The sequence below is a fragment of the Acipenser ruthenus genome, chromosome 56 (assembly GCF_902713425.1).
Source record: "Acipenser ruthenus chromosome 56, fAciRut3.2 maternal haplotype, whole genome shotgun sequence".
NCBI lineage: Eukaryota > Metazoa > Chordata > Actinopteri > Acipenseriformes > Acipenseridae > Acipenser > Acipenser ruthenus.
Window position 1 is genome coordinate 3,853,731 of NC_081244.1, and position 24,015 is coordinate 3,877,745.

General features: G+C 43.2%; 1 protein-coding gene across 6 annotated transcripts; it reads right to left on the reverse strand.

Annotated features, from left to right (window-relative positions):
• Positions 1 to 12: 12 nt before the first annotated feature.
• On the reverse strand, positions 13 to 21,580 carry LOC117404257 (deoxyribonuclease gamma-like). 6 transcript variants are annotated; one of them, XM_059017428.1, is made up of 10 exons: positions 21,457 to 21,564; positions 17,663 to 17,869; positions 15,430 to 15,581; positions 14,915 to 15,003; positions 14,423 to 14,509; positions 11,116 to 11,228; positions 6,185 to 6,297; positions 4,869 to 5,026; positions 4,143 to 4,239; positions 13 to 3,098 (listed from the first exon to the last, which is right to left on the reverse strand). In XM_059017428.1, exons 3-10 carry the CDS (start codon positions 15,562 to 15,564, stop codon positions 2,943 to 2,945), a joined length of 948 nt encoding a protein of 315 aa, XP_058873411.1. In that variant the 5' UTR covers positions 15,565 to 15,581; positions 17,663 to 17,869; positions 21,457 to 21,564; the 3' UTR covers positions 13 to 2,942. The 6 variants fall into 6 exon arrangements, with proteins under 6 accessions (XP_058873411.1, XP_058873412.1, XP_058873408.1 ...); XM_059017429.1 differs by lacking the exon at positions 21,457 to 21,564 and adding an exon at positions 19,259 to 19,849; XM_059017425.1 differs by lacking the exons at positions 17,663 to 17,869; positions 21,457 to 21,564 and adding exons at positions 16,170 to 16,317; positions 19,259 to 19,848.
• Between the last annotated feature and the right edge of the window lie 2,435 nt (positions 21,581 to 24,015).

The following is a 24,015-nucleotide window of genomic DNA, read 5'->3' on the forward strand; positions in this document are numbered from 1 at the left end:
AGAAGATTCTGCCAATTTTTTATCATTAAGCTTTAATAGGTTATTTTAATTACAATAAAGTGAGGAAAATACAAAAATTATGAATTTGTTTATGAAATATAGGTGAAAACATTACCAACATGTTTTTTTCTCCTTTCAAAAAGTAGGAGTTAATTAAAGAATAAAGGAAACACGTTGAAAATATTTCCCTATACATGTTATGCATTAAGAAACACCCTACAGGCAACGTGCACATTTGTATTCTAATCTGAAATGCCAGCTACAAGGTATTTGTAGAACACAATGCATTAACATCCATAGGGCCTTTATAGACAGAAGCTGTGTCTGCTCATGGTCAGAACATTGTGTATCATGCAGCACATTCAAATATCTGAAAATTGTATTAGAAGGGATGCTTGGGAATGAGACTGCAGCCCCTCCTTTCCTGAGAGAATTTGTGGTGACACATCATATTGAGTGTTTTGGTAGTGTTACATACAGTACCAAACGCTACACAATATGCGAGATACACCATTTTATACTTGGCATATAATACCCTGACTAGAGTATGCATAGCGATAACACTTCTCTTTCAAAAAAATAAAATAAAACAGTAGTTACTGTATTTTGCCACTGGGTGGCACTGTGCGCTGAATTAAAATCCTATTTAGTTGAGCTGTAGCGTTGCCACCTTTGAGCCTGATTGTCAGCTACTAAGCGGTTGCCAGTAGTTGTATGCAAGACCACACACAGCAAACTGCACATCAATAAAAAGCACTAAAAAGATGAATACACAACTGCCATCATATTTCCTTGCCATGCTCACACCTACACACTGCCTGGACACTTTATTAGAACTGTCCATGCGATTGGACCTGGCATGGCCCTGGTGTGGGGCATGTTCTCCTGGTATACCCTGGGGCCCTTGATTCCTCTGGAAGACCAAACGAATGCTGTTGTTACTTAAGCATCATCGGGGACCAAGTCCACCAACAATGCTGTACCTGCAGCCTGGTGGCGATGGCTGCTTTCAATGCAATAATGCACCTGTCCACCGAGCCACAACTGAGTGTGAATGGTTTGAGGAGCAAGAGATTTTATATATATATATATATATATAATTATTATTAGTTTATTTAGCAGACGCCTTTATCCAAGGCGACTTACAGAGACTCGGGTGTGTGAACTATGCATCAGCTGCAGAGTCACTTACAACTACGTCTCACCCGAAAGACGGAGCACAAGGAGGTTAAGTGACTTGCTCAGGGTCACACAATGAGTCAGTGGCTGAGGTGGGATTTGAACCGGGGACCTCCTGGTTACAAGCCCTTTTCTTTAACCACTGGACCACATATATATATATATATATATCCCTTGAGACACCTTCCAACACCTTGTGGAGTCTATGCCCTGTCTAGGCTGTGATCAGGGCAAACGGTGACCCAACCCAATACTGGTTACAGGTTCTAATAAAGTGACCAGGCAGGGCACATTCTTAGTAACAATTAAAATACATTCACTGACATGGCTATATAAGAACAGATTGTTTTTCTTTTAGTTGAGAATCTTATGTGATAAGGGTTTGTCAGTTGAGACTCGTAAATCTTCTTAATACAGTAAAACCTGTCTAATTATACAGTGCTGGAATACAGAGGTTCTGTCAAATAAAAACAAAGGTACATGTGAATGCTTTACAAACTCCATCACAGTACATACAGTAATAGTACCATCCAGGTATCCTTGCAATCCAAGGATTGCATCCATTTTAAGTTTACATTCTCCGTAATGTAAAGTATTTTACTGTACCACACCGCAGGGACGCGTGTGAATTTACATGATTATAAACTTAGAAAAGAAAAAACGCATGACTTAGAGCCGAACTGCACAGTCAGATTTACATTAGTTTAGACAGACAAGAATTTCAAATCATGCCGGATTCCAGAATACTGTAGTTTCTAGAGCGGATCACGCCATTCATTTCAATAGGGTTTGGTCGGGACCCCAAAAATCATGCCAAATTATACAGAATGCCGCTTTGTAGCGGGGCTGGATTAGACAGGTTTTATTGTATTTGAGATTTCAGAAGTGGCGTACAAGTTAAAGTAATAGAAGTGACATTACATCATGGCTGAGGCTGTCGAATGGGGAATTAGTCACAGCTCCATTGGAATCAGCACTGAGTTTAAACTCCTGGTTAAAAACAAACATATATCCAGTGGTGTGAACAGCCTTGAAACAGAACGGCGGGCTGGGGGGGCGGGGGGGGTGACCCTTTGATCCCACCCCCCAGTTCATCGGCACCTAGAATTTTTTTTTTCTAGGTATGTAACGACTAGTTTGGGGCTTTTATTGCCCAGTTGATTCCACTCAGACCCCTTTCTCACTAAATATCTTGAAATCCTTGAATAGATAACCGTCCTTTTTAAATATATGCAAAAGACATTCAGAATGCTGAATGATAATTGTTCTATAATGCTGTCAGCCAAGAATGACAAAACATTGAATTCTGTACCAGTACCAGCAGGCCCCACTTCAGAAACATGTTTTGTGTTAATTAGTATTATTATTATTATTATTATTTATTTCTTAGCAGACGCCCTTATCCAGGGTGACTTACAATTGCTACCAAGGTATCACATTATTTTTACATACAATTACCCATTTATACAGTTGGGTTTTTACTGGAGCAATCTAGGTAAAGTACCTTGCTCAAGGGTACAGCAGCAGTGTCCCCCCCACCTGGGATTGAACCCACGACCCTCCGGTCAAGAGTCCAGAGCCCTAACCACTACTCCACACTGCTGCACACTGTACTTGAGGGACATTTATAATTCAAATCTTTCATATATTTAAAGAGAAATTATCTATTCAGAGATGTCAAGATATTTAGTAAGCATTCAGTGTGAAGGCTGGGGACACCATCATTGTGACTGACAGTACACACGAGTATGATAATGAAATGGTTAGAATCCAGACCAGCCATTGGGTCCGCACATCACGGATAGTAACAGTATAGCCACAGCAATGCCAATGAGATAATGGTGGATATGCTCTTCCTGCTGCCCAGATGAAAGCCTCAGCTCCACCTCGACCGGATAGTGGTCACTAATAACCAGGGCCTGCAAAAACAAGGGTTCAAAAGTGAGTATATAGCCAGAGCAGAGTGAGGCTGTTTGGTGGGTGTAACAGCCCACCGTCCCTCTCTCTGCTTCACCAGCACAGTGCAGAGAGATTATTCAAAAACATGTTTCATGAAGACAATAAAGTTTGACATTTCACAGCATTACCGTGACTGCAGCCTCATCACAAAATATCAATAATGAAATATGAATCTGCTAACAGTTAACAAAAAAAAAAAAAAGGATATCATGAAATTGAAGAAACCCAGGACTAAATTCCATTGGTTCAGTGACATCATCATCTACTCACTGGAGCCAATGGGAATGCATTAGGTTCATGACATCAAAGCGGTAGATATACAAACCGTTAAATACCATCTACTGCTGCTCCTATTCTCACCAGAGCTGGGCGTCAAACACAGTAATGATCTCCAGAACGGGTTACAAACAACAAGGCAAGCCATGAAGAAAGAAATACCTGGTCCCATATCCTTCCTTATAGAGGCTAACTCCTCTCTCCACACAAACATCTGCACCACCCTCTTTCAAAAGCATTACAGCGATCAACTGTGCTTAATAATCAATCCAATATTCTGCAGTAAAGTTAAAATCTATAAAAAATACACGAGATTAATAGTTATTACCTTTAGTAAAATAATAAATAGTACCTCACACACACACACAGGCACAGACAGCACCGCTCACATGAAGATTTTTTTAAAACAGTGGAAGGACACTGAATCATTATCAGGAGTGTAAGTGCCTAATTAGTATGTTTTATAATGGAATTATGGTACACCAGAGTGTTGTGATATGCTGAAGTATCACAGTGGTGTGTGTGGGATTAGATGTAGGGTTAGCGGCATATTTCAGCACATCACAACACCCTGTGGCACCACAATTCTGAATTAAGGGATTCTGGAGAACAGACAAATGTAAATGAATCAGAGGCAGCTGAGAAACAATCCTGTGTGTTTTAAAATGAATCTGCACAGGATTCCCTACACCCTGCTCATAGTGATAGAAGCCCAGTGTGTTTATTACCTCTTCCTCTGTGAGTCTGAATTCTCTGGGGAAGTTGAACGGTTTGGCAGACTGCGGAACAATGGCACTAAGGAAAGCATCACCATGCACTACGATCCTGAGAAAGGGGAAGATTAACACTGTTACACACAGGAGCCAATGCACCTCGATCCTGAGAAAGGGGAAGATTAACACTGCTACACACAGGAGCCAATGCACCACGATCCTGAGAAAGGGGAAGATTAACACTGTTACACACAGGAGCCAATGCACCACGATCCTGAGAAAGGGGAAGATTAACACTGTTACACACAGGAGCCAAATGCACCACGATCCTGAGAAAGGGGAAGATTAACACTGTTACACACAGGAGCCAATGCACCACGATCCCGAGAAAGGGGAAGATTAACACTGTTACACACTGGAGCCAATGCACCTCGATCCTGAGAAAGGGGAAGATTAACACTGTTACACATAGGAGTCAACATTTACTAAATAAATACATTTGCATACTGTATATTACACTGGCTTTAATTACATCTAAAACAGTAAATGTTAGCATTGTGGTATATTAGGAGAATATTCATGCTTGTAACTCACACTAGCCTTGCACCTAGCTATATATTTGTTAGAACTACCCAATTATGAATATTATCTGAATGATCAAGAGCCAGGAGTTCAATAAAATGTGTCACCCTACTCTTCAAAATTACAGCATAAGAAATGGCAATGTTTTGGTGGACTCGCCTGTCGTAAGCGCAGACTGTGTTGTCACGCACTGTTGTGTCAGTTTTGTCCCCGATTAGCCAGTGGAATTCCGGGTTGCTGCGCAGACGGATTTTAGGCCAGTCTTTCTTGGGCACATATCCACAAGCAGCATTAAAATCACCCAGAAACATAACATCCTGCCAGTAAGAGAGAGAGAAGAGGTCATCACAGCACATACCTGCACAGCTGTCCCCACACACTCATTATATCAGGCAATCATGGTTTTACTAAAAACCTTCACATGTTTTTTCTGTACTGTCCCTTTCCTTTTCGTGATGTTGCAATCATTCTGCGTGCTTCTTATTAAATTTCTCATTGGTTCCTATAGTAGGCTGTGATAAGACCACTTTCAGAAGCTGCTCTTTAGTTCTAGTTGCCTGCCATAGATAAAGTGTGTTTATAGACGGAAACGCCAGCGCCATCTAGTGACCACACATTTTGGATCAGTTTCCTTTTTTGGCAATACACTAGCTGTCCACTAGATGGCGGCAGCACTTACGAATATAAAGACACTGTGGCTGCCTACATTACAGATGACTGAAACTAGAATGAAGAGCAGCTCCTCAACTCAAAGCAAAAACAATCTAAAATGAAGAGTTTATCGGATTACAGACCAATGCAATCCGAAACGTCTATATGAGTGTGGGATAAGAGGTTGTTGAAGATTGGGGAAAAATCATGGCAGTTATCATGTTCACCATGTAGAGTGTGACAGACAGATGGACGGAGGCGAACAGCGCATTAGGGTCCCCATTTTATGAACCCAGAAATGAAGAAAATGTAATTTGAAACTACCTTAGCAATACATCTCAATATCACCAAGCCTACTGTAGCAATATAGATCAATATAGGGGCAGAAGTGTGGAGTAGTGGTTAGGGCTCTGGACTCTTGACTGGAGGGTCGTTGGTTCAATCCCAGGTGGGGGGACACTGCTGCTGTACCCTTGAGCGAGGTACTTTACCTAGATTGCTCCAGTAAAAACCCAACTGTATAAATGGGTAATTGTATGTAAAAATAATGTGATACCTTGGTAGCAATTGTAAGTCACCCTGGATAAGGGCGACTGCTAAGAAATAAATAATAATAATATCACCAAGTCATTTGAATTAAAAAAAAACAGATGTCCTAAGAAGATATCGCCACAGCTTTAACATCACACACCCTAGAAATAATAGGAAGATGAGCCTTGTTTTATTATTCTTTAAGCATTTCAAAACCATTGACATGTAATTGCTGACATGCGGTAATGTGTGATAAAATACACATTTCAGAAGGGATGCCTAGCCACTCTCACCTGAATTCTCCACATGCGTCTGATCTCCAGGAAGACGTCGTACAGCTCATCTATCTCCCTGGTTGCATTCTTTGGTGTGGTGTGCTGGGGCACAAGGACCAGGTCCTGCAGTTCTGAAAACAGGAGAAAGGATGTGTTACAACTGATATACAATGTTCATCCCCCTGATACAGAGAGCCCTGTGCAAGACACATGCAGTAGAAATCAGACTGAAGTACTAAAGCTGAGAAAAACACGAAACCACTTTAGGAACAGCTGCTTGATAGCTGGTTCCATAGTTTGAGGCAACTTTGTTGTATCAAACCCTGTCTCCCCTGGTGTGCCATGCAGTGGCTGAAACCAAGTCTCCTGAAACCAAGTTCCAAGCAGCAAAGAGGCTTTGTGTTCCCTCAGTTTAAGAGGACTGGGTGCTCCCATGACCAACAAATCCTCTGGTCTAGATGGCTTAACCCAGGAACATAAGATGCTTGTCCGATAGCTGATTGGACAAGCATAAATGGGTGGAATGGCCTTGTTTATACATTTTCTCAAAGATAAAAGGGAGGTCTTAAGAGGAGCTGATATATTTAACCCTAACCAATACTTTAAGCGTAGCACAGAAACCAGGACCAGAGGACACCGATGGAGATTAAGTGAGACTGATCACAGGGAGTCGGAGACACTTCTTAATACAGACAGTGGTGAGGGGATGGAATGGGTTATGTAGTCATGTTGCTGAAGGAGACACTTCTTCACACAGAGAGTGGGGAGGGGATGGAATGGGTTACCTAGTCATGTTTTTGAAGGAGACACTTCTTCAAGCAGAGTGGTGAGGGGATGGAATGGGTTACCTAGTCATGTTTTTGAAGGAGACACTTCTTCACACAGAGAGTGGTGAGGGGATGGAATGGGTTACCTGGTCATGTTTTTGAAGGAGACACTTCTTCACACAGAGAGTGGTGAGGGGATGGAATGGGTTACCTAGTCATGTTTTTGAAGGAGACACTTCACGCAGAGTGGTGAGGGGATGGAATGGGTTACCTAGTCATGTTTTTGAAGGAGACACTTCTTCACACAGAGAGTGGTGAGGGGATGGAATGGGTTACCTAGTCATGTTTTTGAAGGAGACACTTCTTCACACAGAGAGTGGTGAGGGGATGGAATGGGTTACCTAGTCATGTTTTTGAAGGAGACACTTCACGCAGAGTGGTGAGGGGATGGAATGGGTTACCTAGTCATGTTTTTGAAGGAGACACTTCTTCACACAGAGAGTGGTGAGGGGATGGAATGGGTTACCTAGTCATGTTGTTAATGCGGAATCACTGGGATCCTTTAAGACCTGACTTGACAACATTTTTTAGATCAACAACTATGAAGACGACAGGCTTAGATAGGCCGAATGGTGATCGTTTTCAATGTGCTCTGAGTAGGCTGCTGATGATGTGCCTATGGGGTGGTGTTGACAGGAATGCAAACAGAACATATCAAAGGCAGATGTCAGATACATCTGTAGCAAAATAAAATCTGCAACAAGTAACATCTATTTTCTGTAATGGACAATTCATCTGGATCTGTTTTTTAATAGAATTAATGTTTCTCAGTGTTTATATGCAAGAAAATGTAAGAGGTGTTAAAATGCCCAGTTAGTAAAAGTAGTTACATTCCAATCAGATCCCGATGGGTTCTCTCCCTGTACATTCCTATCAGATCCGGATGGGTTCTCTCCCTGTACATTCCAATCAGATCCCGATGGGTTCTCCCCCTGTAGTCTGCAGCGTCTTTAATGACACTCAGCAGCCTCACAATCCACTCCACTGACACAAAATCCTATCCCTGCAGCTGCTTGCATATGCAAATGCTGCCACCTTGTGGCATTATCTAGCAGTTCCCTTTCAAATACAAAATGTAACCATTACTGAATGGGTATTAACCTCTTTAAGACCAGAAACCTCCAGGTACTTCCTGGTGGCCTCAGTCCAATCCTTGACCTCAGATAGGTCAACCTGTATCTGAGATGAAGGAGTTCAAAATGTTGATGATGCAACAGCTTTTGCAGTCAATCAGGCCAGACGACTGATTCACTACTGTGGACCTCCAAGACATCTATTTCCACATCATCATAAAATCAGCACACAGAAATGATCTGCAGTTCACCTTTCAGGGAACAGCGTACGAGTTCCAGGTCTTGCTATTTGGCATCTCTCTAGCTCCCTGTGCCTTTTCAAAGTGCATGGAAGCTATCCTGGCCCCACTGAGATTCAAGGCTTCAGAGTACTAAATTATTTAGGACGCCCAGTACCCAGTCTCCAGCACAGGCAGATGCCCACACAGAACTTGTCACCAGCCACCTTCAACAGCCAGCTCACGCCTTCTCAGACAGCCTCCTGTCTAGGAGTGTGCTTGGACGGTAGGTCCATGCTGTCCACTCTGTCGGATGGCGAGTGCAGAGAATAGCCACAACAGAGCACTCACGGTAGTGAAATTCCAAAAACCTCTTGGCTGATAGCAACAGCTTCTCAGACCCTAGGGTTTTTCAGTCTGCGTTGAGCCGTGACCATCCACTGACAGTGTCTAGTCACGAGCTATTGGTGGAAACAGCCTGCCCATCTGCACCGCAGCGTAGTGCTGGGCAGTGTCACCAGAAGGGAGGTCGTCACCACTAGGCTGGGCACTGTGTGGAATGGCAGGGGGCCACAGGGGTGTGGAACCCCCCCTTGGCAGGGTATCCACATACATGTTTTGGAACTGCAGGCTGTTTACCAAGCCTTGCAGCATTTGTTGCAGAAGGTTTAAGGGAGGCATGTGCTTGGACATGCAGACAACACCAGCGTGGTGGCTTACATCAACCAGCAAGGCAGCTTCCTCCATCACGTGGCCCATAAGCTTTTGCTCCAGGCACATGAGAACCTCCTCTTACTGCGGGCATTACACCTGCCCGGGGTGACAAACTGTGCGCCAGACCTCCTCTCAAGGAGGATCCCAGCGCCTCAGAGTGGAGGCTAACTCCGAGGTGGTGAGCCTCATTTGGGAGAGGTTCGGGAGAGCAGAAATAGATCTCTTTGCCTCCCAGGAATCGACCCACTGTCCCCTCTGGCTCCCCGTAATAGGAGGCAGGGACCCGCTGGCGGTATATACCTTAGCACACCAGTGGTCAAGGCAACTGTTACAGTATATGCCTTCCCGACATTCGTCTTGCTCCCGCTGTGTCTGGACAGGACCGGGCCAAAGTGCTCCTGCAGCTCCTGAGCGGCCAGCCGTGGAGACTGCCCAAGCACCGTGACCTGTTCATAAAGCATGAGGGACCTTATGGCATACCTACCCATCTGTAGCTCTGGGTCTGGGCCCTGAACGGCTGCATTCAGTCGTCTGAGTCTGTCCGATAGGGTTATTGACACTTTACAGAACGCCGGAGCAGTGTCCACGCGTTCCCAGTACGGGTACAAGTGGAGTGTCTTCCAGACTTGGCGTCTGCCTCGTGTGTTCGACCCCATGACTTGTCCCATGGCACTAACACTGCAATTTCTGCACGGCCTGTTTGAACCCCCTCTACATTAAAGATCTATCTGGCAGCCATTCGGCTTGCCATGTTAAAATTGAGGTTAAATGTGGTGCTTAATGCACTCTTGAAGCCTCCACTTGAGCCAATGCATTCAGCTGAGCTGAAATATTTATCGCTCAAGTGACTGTTGCTTGTTATCACCTTCTCAAAGCGGGTGAGCAAGATGCAGGCTCTCTCATTAGCGTGAGCCTGCTTCATTTTTACAGAGGTCAGGACAAGGGTTACGCTCCGTACCAATTCTGCCTTTTGCCAAAGACTATCTCGACATTCCATGTCAACCAGTCTGTGGAACTGGAGGCTTCCTTCCACCTCCTTCCAGTCTGACAGGGAGCTGCAGCTCCATACGCTCTGCCCAGTGCAGGTCCTGGTGTACTACGTTGACAGGACAAAATGTTGGAGGCAGTCCGAACAATGTTTTGTCTGATCTGGGACTAAGTCCCATGGTCAAGCCCTGTCTAAGCAGCGGATGTCCAAGTGGATAGCAGGCACGGTCAGGGCTGCCTATGAACTGGCCAACTTGCCCCCTCCAGAGAAGCTCACTGCCCATTCCTCCAGGGGCAACTTTGTGGGCTTTATTCCAGGGTGCACAAAGCAGCCTTGGCTTAGCCTTAAAACAATCTTGCCCTTGAGACTTCTTGGGTATACTGAACCATTCGGTAATGGTTACATTTCATACTTCAAATGGAACGTTAGGTTATTATCATAACCCTGGTTCCCTGAAATAGAAATGTAACCATTAACCTTCGAGGTCGCTGCATCCATGATTGCAGCAGGCTTCAAGGTAAAATGCAGTTCTGTGTGTGTAGTCCTTTATACCCTCGGGGGCGGGCATGACTGCGTCACAGAGGATCGGATGAGCAGCTTTGTTATATCTTATTCAGGTTTCAGGTCTTAAAGAGGTTAATACCCATTCAGTAATGGTTATGTTTCTATTTCAGGGAACCAGAGTTATGATAATAACCTAAAGATTTCTGTAGTCTTCTGTAGTAAATTATACATTTTGTAAAAAAACAAAAAAAAAGTGTGCATTTCTGTGTTTTCACTCTTCAAAGGAAATAACCAAGGAAGTGCAGCACTAGCTGAAAGCAGGGCTTGTGTACAGAGACTTATTTAACCTGTCTCATCATTTAAATGAAAATACAAAGTTGCATTACAGACTGAACTTGTGGGACCTACAAAGCAAATGAATGTGCACAGCAGGTAGGATTTATGAAATTATTTGGGAGCTACAGTCACTTCAACATTGAGGAATGGTCATGTCAAAAGCTCTCCTGACTGCAGCACTGACCTGTGTGTGGGGAATGCTCTGACTGCAGCACTGACCTGTGTGTGGGGAATGCTCTGACTGCAGCACTGACCTGTGTGTGGGGAATGCTCTGACTGCAGCACTGACCTGTGTGTGGAGAATGGAAGCGCACAATGAAGGGTTCTCTGGAGAAAGCATCAGGGTCGCCCTTCTGAGTGTCAGGATACTGGTACTGGTCTCGAACATCAACTACATCAGACCTGCAAGAAACACACAGCACTGAATTCACTGGGAGACTGGCAGGGAAGCAGTGTGGTCTAGTCCAGGGGTTCCCAAACTTTTTGACCTGAGGCCCACCTGTTCAGCTGCATTAGGCACTGCGGCCCACTATTAGCACTCCTTGGGAAAATGTCAAATTAAAAACATTTTATATGCTTAAACCTGTAACATTATAAAATAAACCTAACCTAAAAACTGCCCTTTATTCATTTGAAAAAATATTGTGAACGATGGAAATCACATAGAATATGCACCGAGTGAAAATAAAAAATTAAAAAGTAAATAAAATAAATTGCAAAAACTTAACTAAAAGGACCTTTAAATTAGGCACCTTTGTATAATTGAACATTTTAGAAATGCAGTTATTTTTCTTGGTCATCAAACAAGAAAGAAGTGCATGTGTCTTATTATTCCCATTCTTAAATACCTGAACAGGAATCACTTTGTGTAAAACCAATACACAAAAACAGTACTCTTGAAACTTAATTTCTGAACACTGTGTAACTAAAACGTCCAGCCGTTACTTCTCACGCTGAACTGTCATGCACAAAAAAACGAATGTGCACAATACAGAAGGAAACGAGAGCCTTGCATAATTTATTTTTTTTCGGCACTACTCTGTGCAACCTAATACAACTTGCAGCAGTCAAAAAACATTTTTTTTATTATTATTATTATTTTCCAACAAAACATATTCTAGCGTTATTTTAAGACGACTGTGAACGAGCCAGTAATTCATAAAACAGCAGTATATCCAAACATTTTAATAAATCAATTACCTGTATGTAACAAGATTTATGAGTTTGATTAATAACTTGATTTAGTTAATATTGAAACATGCAGTAAAGTACTCTGTATTTTAAATGTTAATACTGTAGCTAATTGGTCACAAAAACGTATTCATCCTAGGCATCAACTGAATTTTTAAATGAATGTTATCAAGTACAAAAGTTAGTATGAAAACGTTTCTACAAAAGAAAAAACCCATTCCAGCACCTCAAAGCTGAGCCCGCGGTACAAATGCATTCAAACTCCTGTAGCTGCCTTTTTTGTTCTTTATACTTTGCAAAACGTATTCTTTGGTAGCAGATTCGACATATTGAGATTTTATAAATTACTGAACACACTGTTTACATCTGCCAGCAGAGCGATCACATGACCTTAACACTGCCCTATTGTCAGAGCTCTCGCTTTACATCCCGCCTACAGGTAGGCAATCTGTTCGCTCTGATTTGTGAATTTCTGCTTTGATTGACAGTCCGCCAATAGTCCAGTGCTACAGTTTATTCTTCTACAGTTTCAGCTGCCGCCCACGCCTGCTTTTCACTATTAATACAAAAAAATACATAGAATTTCTTTGCTCTTGTGGCCCACCTTTGGGCCGCGGACCACAGTTTGGGAACCCGTAGTCTAGTCTAGTTGTTAGAGCTGAGGGACTGGGAGGAGGGAAGCAGTGTGGCCTAGTGGTTACAGCTGAGGAGCTCGGAGGAAGGGGAGGTGTGGCCAAGTTGTTAGAGCTGAGGGACTGGGAGGAAGGAAGCAGTGTGGCCTAGTCTAGTGGTTAGAGCTGAGGGACTGGGAGGAGGGAAGCAGTGTGGTCTAGTCTAGTGGTTAGAGCTGAGGGACTGGGAGGAGGGAAGCAGTGTGGCCTAGTCTAGTGGTTAGAGCTGAGGGACTGGGAGGGAGGGAAGCAGTGTGGTCTAGTCTAGTGGTTAGAGCTGAGGGACTGGGAGGGAGGGAAGCAGTGTGGTCTAGTCTAGTGGTTAGAGCTGAGGGACTGGGAGGGAGGGAAGCAGTGTGGCCTAGTCTAGTGGTTAGAGCTGAGGAACTGGGAGGGAGGGAAGCAGTGTAGCCTAGTCTAGTGGTTAGAGCTGAGGGACTGGGAGGAGGGAAGCAGTGTGGCCTAGTCTAGTGGTTAGAGCTGAGGGACTGGGAGGGAGGGAAGCAGTGTGGTCTAGTCTAGTGGTTAGAGCTGAGGGACTGGGAGGGAGGGAAGCAGTGTGGTCTAGTCTAGTGGTTAGAGCTGAGGGACTGGGAGGAGGGAAGCAGTGTGGCCTAGTCTAGTGGTTAGAGCTGAGGGACTGGGAGGGAGGGAAGCAGTGTGGTCTAGTCTAGTGGTTAGAGCTGAGGGACTGGGAGGGAGGGAAGCAGTGTGGTCTAGTCTAGTGGTTAGAGCTGAGGGACTGGGAGGGAGGGAAGCAGTGTGGCCTAGTCTAGTGGTTAGAGCTGAGGAACTGGGAGGGAGGGAAGCAGTGTAGCCTAGTCTAGTGGTTAGAGCTGAGGGACTGGGAGGAGGGAAGCAGTGTGGCCTAGTCTAGTGGTTAGAGCTGAGGGACTGGGAGGGAGGGAAGCAGTGTGGTCTAGTCTAGTGGTTAGAGCTGAGGGACTGGGAGGGAGGGAAGCAGTGTGGTCTAGTCTAGTGGTTAGAGCTGAGGGACTGGGAGGGAGGGAAGCAGTGTGGCCTAGTCTAGTGGTTAGAGCTGAGGAACTGGGAGGGAGGGAAGCAGTGTAGCCTAGTCTAGTGTTTAGAGCTGAGGGACTGGGAGGAGGGAAGCAGTGTGGCCTAGTCTAGTGGTTAGAGCTGAGGGACTGGGAGGGAGGGAAGCAGTGTGGCCTAGTCTAGTGGTTAGAGCTGAGGAACTGGGAGGGAGGGAAGCAGTGTAGCCTAGTCTAGTGGTTAGAGCTGAGGGACTGGGAGGGAGGGAAGCAGTGTGGTCTAGTCTAGTGGTTAGAGCTGAGGGACTGGGAGGGAGGGAAGCAGTGTGGTCTAGTCTAGTCTAGTGGTTAGAGCTGAGGGACTGGGAGGGAGGGAAGCAGTGTGGCCTAGTCTAGTGGTTAGAGCTGAGGGACTGGGAGGAGGGAAGCAGTGTGGCCTAGTCTAGTGGTTAGAGCTGAGGGACTGGGAGGGAGGGAAGCAGTGTGGCCTAGTCTAGTGGTTAGAGCTGAGGGACTGGGAGGAGGGAAGCAGTCTGGCTAGTCTAGGGTTAGAGCTGAGGGACTGGGAGGGATGGGAGTAGTGTGGCCTAGTGGTTACAGCTGAGGAGCTCGGAGGAAGGGGAGGTGTGGCCTAGTTGTTAGAGCTGAGGGACTAGGAGGGAGGGAGGGAGGCAGTGTGACCTAGTCTAGTGATTAAAGTGGAGGGGCTAAGAGCTAAAAAGTAATTTTAAAAGTTCACCTGTATATGAACACATATTGCTCCAAGTAAGAACCTCTTCCTAGACGACCACTTGCAACAAACTTGTAGTTGTGACTCCTATCAAACCTGAGGAAAGGCAGGAAGACAATAAACAACCTCAGTCTTTGTTATGTAGTGAAAGCATTAGATAAAAATGTCATGATATTTTACTCATTTTCACCCAAATTCTGGATCTGCTTGTTATATCCAGGCTCCCATCAACTGAAACTAAATACAATTCACGAAGCTGTTTTTACTTCACATTCTTTTTATATTTTTACCTTCCTCTGTTGCCTTCTGTCCTCCACCCATCAATATTAGACATCTACCCAGAAAACGGAATGAATTACAAAAAGAACCTTCTGACGGTTTTATGAATGTAAGGGGGTTTGTATTGTAACACTGAATATACAGCAGAACAGCGAGGCCAGCAGCTTTGCACTTTACTGGGCACTGATTCAGTTATATTAGTACAGCAGAAGCTCAGTTTACCTGTTCAGATTGTTTACCAGCGCTGGCACAGCCCCTCCCTTTGAATCACGCACCTCCTGAATCAGACACACATCACAGCGTGAGAGGATCTGGTTAACAATAGAAAAATACACGTCAGTAACATCCCCCCATTGCTGTGCATTCATATTCAGAACTATCAGTAACATTGACCCCCCCCCCCCCCCCCCCCCACATTGCTGTGCATTCATATTCACATACCATGACACATATCAGCAGCATGTACAGAATAGTAATTACCAGGTTTCATGACAATTTGATAAGCGATGATCAAGATAGGTGCAAAAATGTATGTGTGACAAACAGACAGATGGTGAACGGACAGACACCCCAGAATCTGATATTATCAATAACTTATAATAAATAATGTTCAGACAACTGGATCAGCGGTACATATAGAGATATCTATATATCTGGAGTAATTTCAACCCTGTTCAGTTTGACTGTCTCCACTGTCAAGTCATTTGAACCCTCCCGTGCCTGCTCTCCAGACTCACCTTCACCAGGACCTCCGTGACGCCCCGGTCGCTTGCCTTGGAGTCCCCGAAGGCCTGCACGTTGAAGGCACAGATCCTGAATGCAGAGGCGGCCTCCAGGAGAGAGAGACAGAGGTACAGGCCTGCGAGCAGCATGATTTGAGGCTGTGGGACTGGACATTTCATTCTATTATTTACGTGTTAAATCAATCCCACTGTCTGTATTGCACTGCCATTAGCCACACCAGGTCTCAAGTGTTCAGCTACTACTTTAGGAGTAAAGAAAGTTCTTGGTTTCTATGCCCTAATTGCAGGATATCTGCTTGTGGCAATGTGCCCCGCCCCTGTGTGCATTTCTGTGTTTTATGGGGATGTTGCTTGTGTTAACGTTGGTGTATAGATATTGCTGCACGGGATATAAATTGGTGTGTGTAGCACGAGTTATTTAAAATGTGTAATTGTATTTAGGCACGAGGATTGCACTTCACTTCATGTGCATTTAAAGTACTTTAATATGTACTTAATTCACTCGGGGTTGTGTGTTCAGGGCGAAGGAACGGGAGAGAGTGAGGAGATAATTAAAGTAAAAAAGCAATTGCTACGTGGTATGTGTTTGTTTAGTATTCGTCCCAGTTTGTTAGTGTCTGTTCGTTTTGTTTGCCTGTTTATTTTGGCTAAAGTGCCGTGTCCTGAGTTTTGTTCAAACCTTTTTATTTATAATAAACCGTGCAACAACGCTTTCATTCATTATTTTCACTCGCAGTGCTGTGTGTTCATTTCTGGTCTGAGGTCATCACTAAAACCAGCCTGTCACACTGCTTCACTTGAACTTCCTGGATCATTTGCGCTCAACAGTGTCTTCGGGGTCATGCTACTGGCTGAAAGCATGTCTGGCAATCGGGGAGGCAGCTGGCAGGAAAGAAGTCATTGAAGAGGTGGGACAGTTTCACCCTCGAGGTGTCCAAGGAAGTGCAACACTAACTGAAAGCAGGGCTTGCAAACAGAGATTTCTTCAGCCTAGGGTATTACAAGCTATCATGCTTTTAATATTACACACAGTTGGTGCAGAGAGGTAGGCAATGGATCATGATGACGAGTGTGCAGGGTAGGTGGGGCTGGGAGAGTTGAAAGGTTGTCATATGTTATAAACAGCATGAGGAAGGTTGTTGAGACCCGGCACTTACAATTCTCTAGACAAGCTCAAAGCAGGTTCAGGCAGATTTAGAGCAACGTGATACCTCAGTATTGGAGTGACAGAACCCAGAGCCTCCAAGTGATGCAGCAACAAAGTAAAAATACATTTGAACCCATTAAGTACCAAACAAATGCTTCTGTCAATCTGTAGCTTGAGACGCAGCCTACTGGCTGTGTAGTAAAATGCTTCCATTCTAAAAGCTTTCAATCTATTTGAAGTGTGAACTGACAGGCATATTTACAACATGTATTCCCAGTCCTGTTTTGAGGACAGTCAATTTAGATCCCGTTAACAAGTTAAAAATGTTCAAAAAAATTACAAAGTAGTCTGTCCTCAAATGAGAACAATGGCACTTAATGGGTTAAATGTTGGAAGCGTTATTCAGATGCATTTGCCCAGCTTTGTCAGCAGGTGGCAGTATGCACTAACACATTGTCAACAGAGCAACTATCCACTTTTGGAAAAATGAACAACGTCACGTTTGAGTCATTGTGAAGCTGCGGTTCAAATCGACGGAACTGCAATTGCATTTGCAACCACTACCATTTTTTTAAAAAATATCAAGTAGTTTTAAAATACAGTGTGCACTTAGCTTTATGAAAAAGTATGTTCACAAATAGAGCAGCAGACATTATGACATACAGGCAGGGCCAGATTAACCCATCATAGGGCCCTAGGCAGGAATACAATTCTGGGACCCTATCCTCTTATATGAATAACAAAAAATATACAGATTATAAACTTAATTCACGCTTCACCAATTTGCAAAAATGTATCGGTAAATTATGCAGAATTCTAGTTATTAATTATGACGAAAGAAATCAACAAAAGAACTGAAGGAAGACTACATCAAAACAAGGGCAACAACTCAGGTTAGATGGCCATTAAATGTATTTATCCAAATGCTAGAAATCTCAGAAACAAAGAAAGACAGGCAGGACTGAAGAGGCAGCTATAAAAAAAAAGGCCAACAAGATGCTGGGATATATGATGAAAAGTGTTGAATTTAAATCAAGGGAAGCAATGTTAAAACTTTACAATGCATTAGTAAGACCTCACCTCGTTACAAAAAGGATACTGCTGTTCTAGAAAAGAGTGCAAAGAAGAGCGAGGTTTATCCCAGGTTTAAAAGGCATGTTGTATGCAGACAGGCTAAAAGAATTAAATCTGTTCAGTCTTGAACAAAGAAGACTACGCGGTGATCTGATTCAAGCATTCAAAATCCTAAAAGGTATTGACAGTGTCGACCCAGGGGACTTTTTCGACCTGAAAAAAGAAACAAGGACCAGGGGTCACAAATGGAGATTAGATAAAGGGGCATTCAGAACAGAAAATAGGAGGCACTTTTTTACACAGAGAATTGTGAGGGTCTGGAACCAACTCCCCAGTAATGTTGTTGAAGCTGACACCCTGGGATCCTTCAAGAAGCTGTTTGATGTGAGTCTGGGATCAATAAGCTACTAACGACCAAACAAGCAAGATGGGCTGAATGGCCTCCTCTCGTTTGTAAACTTTCTTAATAGTCTGAACTATCCTAAACTGCCCCGCTGAGCACGGAGCCATACGGTCACCTTATGTACATATGCATATATTGCATCATTACATTCCACAATTGCCATCCCTCAGGGGATGCTGACAGAGCCATTGAAGAATCAAGGCAGGACAGGGGGTGGGTTGACGTGATAGAACTACACACTTAAGGTATGACAGGAAGAAGAGTGCCTTTAACCCATAAATGTGTGGTTATAGCATTTCAGCCCATCCCCTGGAATGCCTCAGTGCTCTCATAAAACGATTATACAATTGTTAGATGTATTTCTTTTTTAAATTAACACAGCACATTAAAAAAACTTACTATTAACAGAAAATATCACTCTACGCACAAGAAAATAGTTCCAGTGAAAAGTAAACATTTGTTTAAAAGTGTTTTATTTAAGAAATACGATCAGTTTATTCATAAATATACTAAATAGGGCAGCAGTGTGGAGTAGTGGTTAGGGCTCTGGACCCTTGACCGGAGGGTCGTGGGTTCAATCCCAGGTGGGGGACACTGCTGCTGTACCCTTGAGCAAGGTACTTTACCTAGATTGCTCCAGTAAAAACCCAACTGTATAAATGGGTAATTGTATGTAAAAATAATGTGATATCTGTATAATGTGAAATAATGTATAATGTGATATCTTGTAACAATTGTAAGTCGCCCTGGATAAGGGCGTCTGCTAAGAAATAAATAATAATAATAATTGATTCTAATGTCTATTAAGTATATTATTTCTGTTTATCAAGCGGCGTGTGCATGATAATGCTCGCTTGTGCCTTGACTAAGGGAACTTTTTTATTATTTGTTAAGCTTACTGTGGAATAGTGTGTTGTTTGTCGTTTCCACTTTGGCGTATTTTTTTTTTTTTTTTTTAATTACAGTTAAGCATTTGTTGTCAACATTGTTACATTCTGCGTCTTTCGCTAAATGTACTTTTCTGAGGTACGGTGGGGCATTCAAAAAGCGAATGATACCAGCGCGCAGACTTAGATAGATAGATAGATAGATAGATAGATAGATAGATAGATAGATAGATAGATAGATAGATAGATAGATAGATAGATAGATAGATAGATAGATAGATAGATAGATAGATAGATAGATAGATAGATTACCTTTCTCTTGGAGCCAGTTTTGTAGACTATTTACAGCCTAGCATAAGCCTTTGTACGTTTTTTCTTGTTTTGGTCAAGTTCGAGTTGATTCAGTTCTGGTTCCGTTATTTCACATTTCTTTTTCTTTTAAATACTGTAGCGTTGCGTGGGAAATGAAGGAGGCTCACGCGTGTATTTCAGTTCTTCACTGCAGTGTTTTGTTAAACCGGGACTCTACACTGGGCAGGTTCACACAGGACTCGCTGGTTCTGGAATTCACGGTTTATTAAGCCGGGACTCTACACTGGGCAGGTAAAAGCTTGCTGCTTTACCAGTCATACAGCTACAGCTGAACAGCGTAGTGCTACTCAGACTGTGGCAAAATAATAAAAACAAGTCCAAAGCACAATAAGTGGCTTCTCTGGTTTCTTTCTTGGTTCTCTTTCAGTCCCGTTTCAGCTCTTTTAGTCTCCGCAGCCTGCTACTTATGTTGTAGAATTAGGACAGGTAACTGGCGGAGGTATTTCAATCAAAGGTGATATGTGGGTTGAAAGGTTGTGTGGGCCTAATGTATGGTTACTAGAACTCAGCTAACCAATCAGAGAGCAGGATGCTTCCCAGTTACTGGTCATTAGAATTAAGGGTGCGTTCACGGAGATCATTCTGCGCAGATTCTGTGCAGAATCGGAGCAATTTAGCCAATCATCGTCTAAGAATTATCTCCGTGAACGCACCCATTGGCTAAATGGGTCAGATTCTGCACAGAATCTGCGCAGAATGATCTCCATGAACGCACCCTAAGCAAACCACAGGGTGCCGCTCTCACTCTGACGTAATTCTGCTGAGCGATAAGCTTCTTTTGCTGTTGTCCTTGCAAAGGTAACATGACATTCTCCTGTCAGGACATTGCACTCTGATTGGCTATCATATTATTGTTAATAACACGATTCATAATCCCTACACCGAAACCACAACCTTAAGGTCAATATCCTACATTGCAGCCATTACACATCTAACTTAGTTCATGTTTGGCAAGTGAATAAGCGTTTTTGTTACTTTAAAGAAAAGTGACCTGAGGTGCTGACTTCCTCAGGTGTCCTGACAGGAACATTTCGTGGTACCTTTGTAAGCACTGCCTGCTTTGTTATGCAGTCAACACTGAAAAGCAGACGTTCCAAATTATACAGTTTATACCGGTGTAGCGGATCATACCCTTTGTGGATAGGAAAACATTTTAAGATCATAAGAACATTTAGGATCGAGAGAAGGCGATTCCGGTTCCGAGCAGCTCAAAACTTTGCCAAGTCGGGTCCCAGTGATTCAGCATCAACAACCTGGCTAGGCAACCCATTCCATCCCCTCACCACTCTGTGTGACGAGTCCCCACTCTGTCTAAGAAAGTTTACAAACGAGAGGAGGCCATTCAGCCCATCTTGTTCGTTTGGTTGTTAGTAGCTTATTGATCCCAGAATCTCATCAAGCAGCTTCTTGAAGGATCCCAAGGTGTCAGCTTCAAAAACATTAATCAGCTTCAACAACATAAGTCAGCTTCAAAATCTGTACTAACTCTGTTGATATCATGTTCTTGTTGGACTTCAAATATGCCGAGTTTTAGAAGTGGCAGACACGTAGTGGACTAGTTAGTACTTCCTACTGAGTTTCAACAACACCCGGGTTGCGTTGTTCCGTCCTGGGATGAACGAAAAGAATGGCTCTGTATTATTGTATATTCAGAGATTTTTAAAGAAAAAATAAATTATGGGGACTAGGGACTAGCAGCGCTGCTGTCCGAGTTACTGTCTTAATTTGGTACACAGATGCATTGTGTTCTATATTTCGTATACTAAACAATTGGTTTACAACATTTTCTTTACAATGCTCCTATTGCAGCGGTTCATTCCGCTGATCAATGCTGAATATACGCCCTGCAGCCGTCGCTAGTCGTCTATGACAGAGTAGTTTTTTGTCAAACGGTAGGTGTGGGGTTAAAGAAAAAGTTAGGGTTCGACAGCATATTACTGGCTTCTGGTCGTACACTTAAGAGCTAGTATTATTATTTTAAATATTAAGGGACACGGCCGACATCGGTAGATGTTTAACATTTCAAACTAAAAACAATTCTGCAGAATGGAAAACCGTGCCCGTGTCCCAAACAGAAACGTAGTGTTTGTTTCGACTTTTGAATAAGACAAAAAGTAAGGAATATAAAATATATTTACCCTGTCAGTAACGTCCAGTTCCTGGTGAAGAATCCTTTAGCTCTGCGTAATTAAAAGGGGAGTCCCAACTTTGCATTATAATTAGCGGTTTAGTCATACTTCCTTCTATTCTCGCCGACACTTCCCTTCAAGCTGTAGTGTAGGGTACTGTATGCGGTGTATGCGGATACTGTATACTGTACTGCGGTGCAGGCTGTTATATCTTTGAAGATATTTTGTACTTAGTACAGTCCCCAGTTTGACAGAAGCATATATATATAGATAGATAGATAGATAGATAGATTGATAGATACTTTACTTTTTCAAAAAACTTTATTAAATCTTTAAAAAAAACATTTAACAAAGAACAACATTACAATATCACATTTTTCTAAAATAATATTATTTCTTAAAAACTAGTATAGCAAAAAAGTTATAAATAAATATTAATCAATTCTTCTTCAGTTTCACATAATACCCCTCCTATACACCAGTTCATGTCAAAAGTTTCTAAATCACTCATCATTTTATAAAAATTAAAATCTAATTTAATTCTGTTAATGACTAGCATTCTAAAAACAATAATAATATCTTCTTCTCCCACTCCAGTTACTTTAGCTTTCCTGGTTTTTAAAATTGACAATTTAGCTTGTCCTAACAAGAAATTAGCCAACTGACACAGATATTTCTTTTTTTTTGTGTACTGTACACCAAAAATAAAAACACTTTCAGAAAAAACTAACCCCAGCTGTTTAAAAAGATCTTTCATCAGTCTAAAAAGAGGGATTAGTCTATTGCACACATTATAACAATGGAAAACAGTTTCTCTAGCAGCACAAAAAGGACATTGGTCATTTATTGCAGGGTCAATGATACAGAGGTAGGAGTTAACAGCAAGGATTGTATGCAGCAGCCTCCACTGCAGATCTCCTGCTCTCTTGGGCAGTGGGGGTTTGTAGAGGGATCTCCAGGCTGGTTTTGCCTGCTCCTCTACCCCCAGCCGCCCTCTCCAGTGTGTGTCTGGAAGCCCCTGCAACTGGGCTTTGTTTTTTACTTTTGTACAGATTTCATATAGACTGTCACTGTTTGTATTTGACAGGGGGAGATCTGTCAAATGTTTTACTTTTAGCAACAGTCTACCCTCCTCACTATCTTGACTGATGTTTGGGGAGATTGATAAAAAAGGAAAAGGAGTTTCTGGAGGGGTCTTTATGCGCTCAGTAAATGCTCTTTGCAATAATTCTTTATACTCACTAGGCATCGCTATATGAAACTGAGAGAGTAACCTCGCAGCAACTCTCTTTGAGTGCATTCCCAAAACTGAGGACAAGTTCTGCGGGCTCTGCCAGTTAAAAGTGTCCAAGTCCAGTACATGGCAGAGTTTTGTGACCCCCGCCTTCACCATCAAATTAGAAACAGTTTGAGAATCAGTCAGCTCCACTTTAAAAACAGGGTTAAAAAGCAAAGGATTTTCTAAAAGCCAATAAAAGTCCAGAGCTCCCTTGCTCAACCCCACTCTCAGATTCTGCCATGCTCTCAGCAGACTCTGGTAAAAAGATGGGAGGCAACTAAAATCAACCTGAGCAATGTTCATTAAAAAGAGTTGTTTATCCAGCCCCATCCCTCCGACTTGTCGCAAGAACAGCACTGCCAGCTCTGTCCAGACAGGTTTCTCTGCACTGTACAGCATCTTCTTTACTGTCTGCAGCCTAAAAGCTGCAGTCCTGCTAGATAGTTCCATTAGCCCCTGTCCGCCCTCCACTAAAGGCAGGTAGAGAACACTCTGCCTCAGCCAATGCAGTCCATCCCAGAAGAAACTCAGAAATTCCTTCTGGATTTCTTTCAGAAAGGACTGTTGTGGTTCGACACATATAAGTTTATGCCAAAGTGAGGAGGCTGCTAGGTTGTTAAGAACGAGGACTCTTCCCCTGAAGGACAGCTTTGGTAATATCCACCGCCACTTCTGAAGACGCCCTCTCACCTTCTCCAGTACCCCCTCCCAGTTCTTCTGTATGGCTCTCTCATTCCCCAGAAAGACTCCCAGGTATTTGATCTCATCCCTTCTCCACAGTAATTCACTTGGCAAGACTGGGGGGCCAGCATCTTTCCAGTCTCCTATTAATAAAGCCTCACTTTTTTGCCAGTTTATTTTAGCAGAAGAGATTTTTTCAAACATTTTTTGACTTTCACAAATACTGTTAACATCCTGTTGGTTTGTTATAAAAACAGCTATATCATCTGCATAAGCAGAAACTTTTATAGGTTGAAACAGACTTCCAGGGATGGATATTCCAGTCAGCACTTGTCTAAGTCTGTTGATTAAGGGCTCAATAGAAAGGGAATAGAGCATCCCGGAAAGAGGGCAGCCCTGTCTAATACCCCTGAGGACTGGGAAAGGTGCACTCAGCCCCCCATTGATTTTCAGCAAACTGAAGATGTCACAGTACAGGAGCTGTATTTGGGCAATAAAGCCTGGGCCAAATCCGAAAGCTTCAAATACTTTCCATAAATAATTTTGATCGACTCTGTCAAAGGCCTTCTCCTGATCAAGGGAGATAAGCCCAGCAGGGAAACCAAAGA

Excerpts from the sequence above, each read along its gene's own strand:
- LOC117404257 (XM_059017425.1), bottom strand. Across the intron at positions 6,298-11,115 it reads CTTCCATTCTCCACACACAG|AACTGCAGGACCTGGTCCTT; the intron begins GTCAGTGCTGCA and ends TCCTGTTTTCAG. Across the intron at positions 3,099-4,142 it reads TCAGACTCACAGAGGAAGAG|GCCCTGGTTATTAGTGACCA; the intron begins GTAATAAACACA and ends TTGTTTTTGCAG.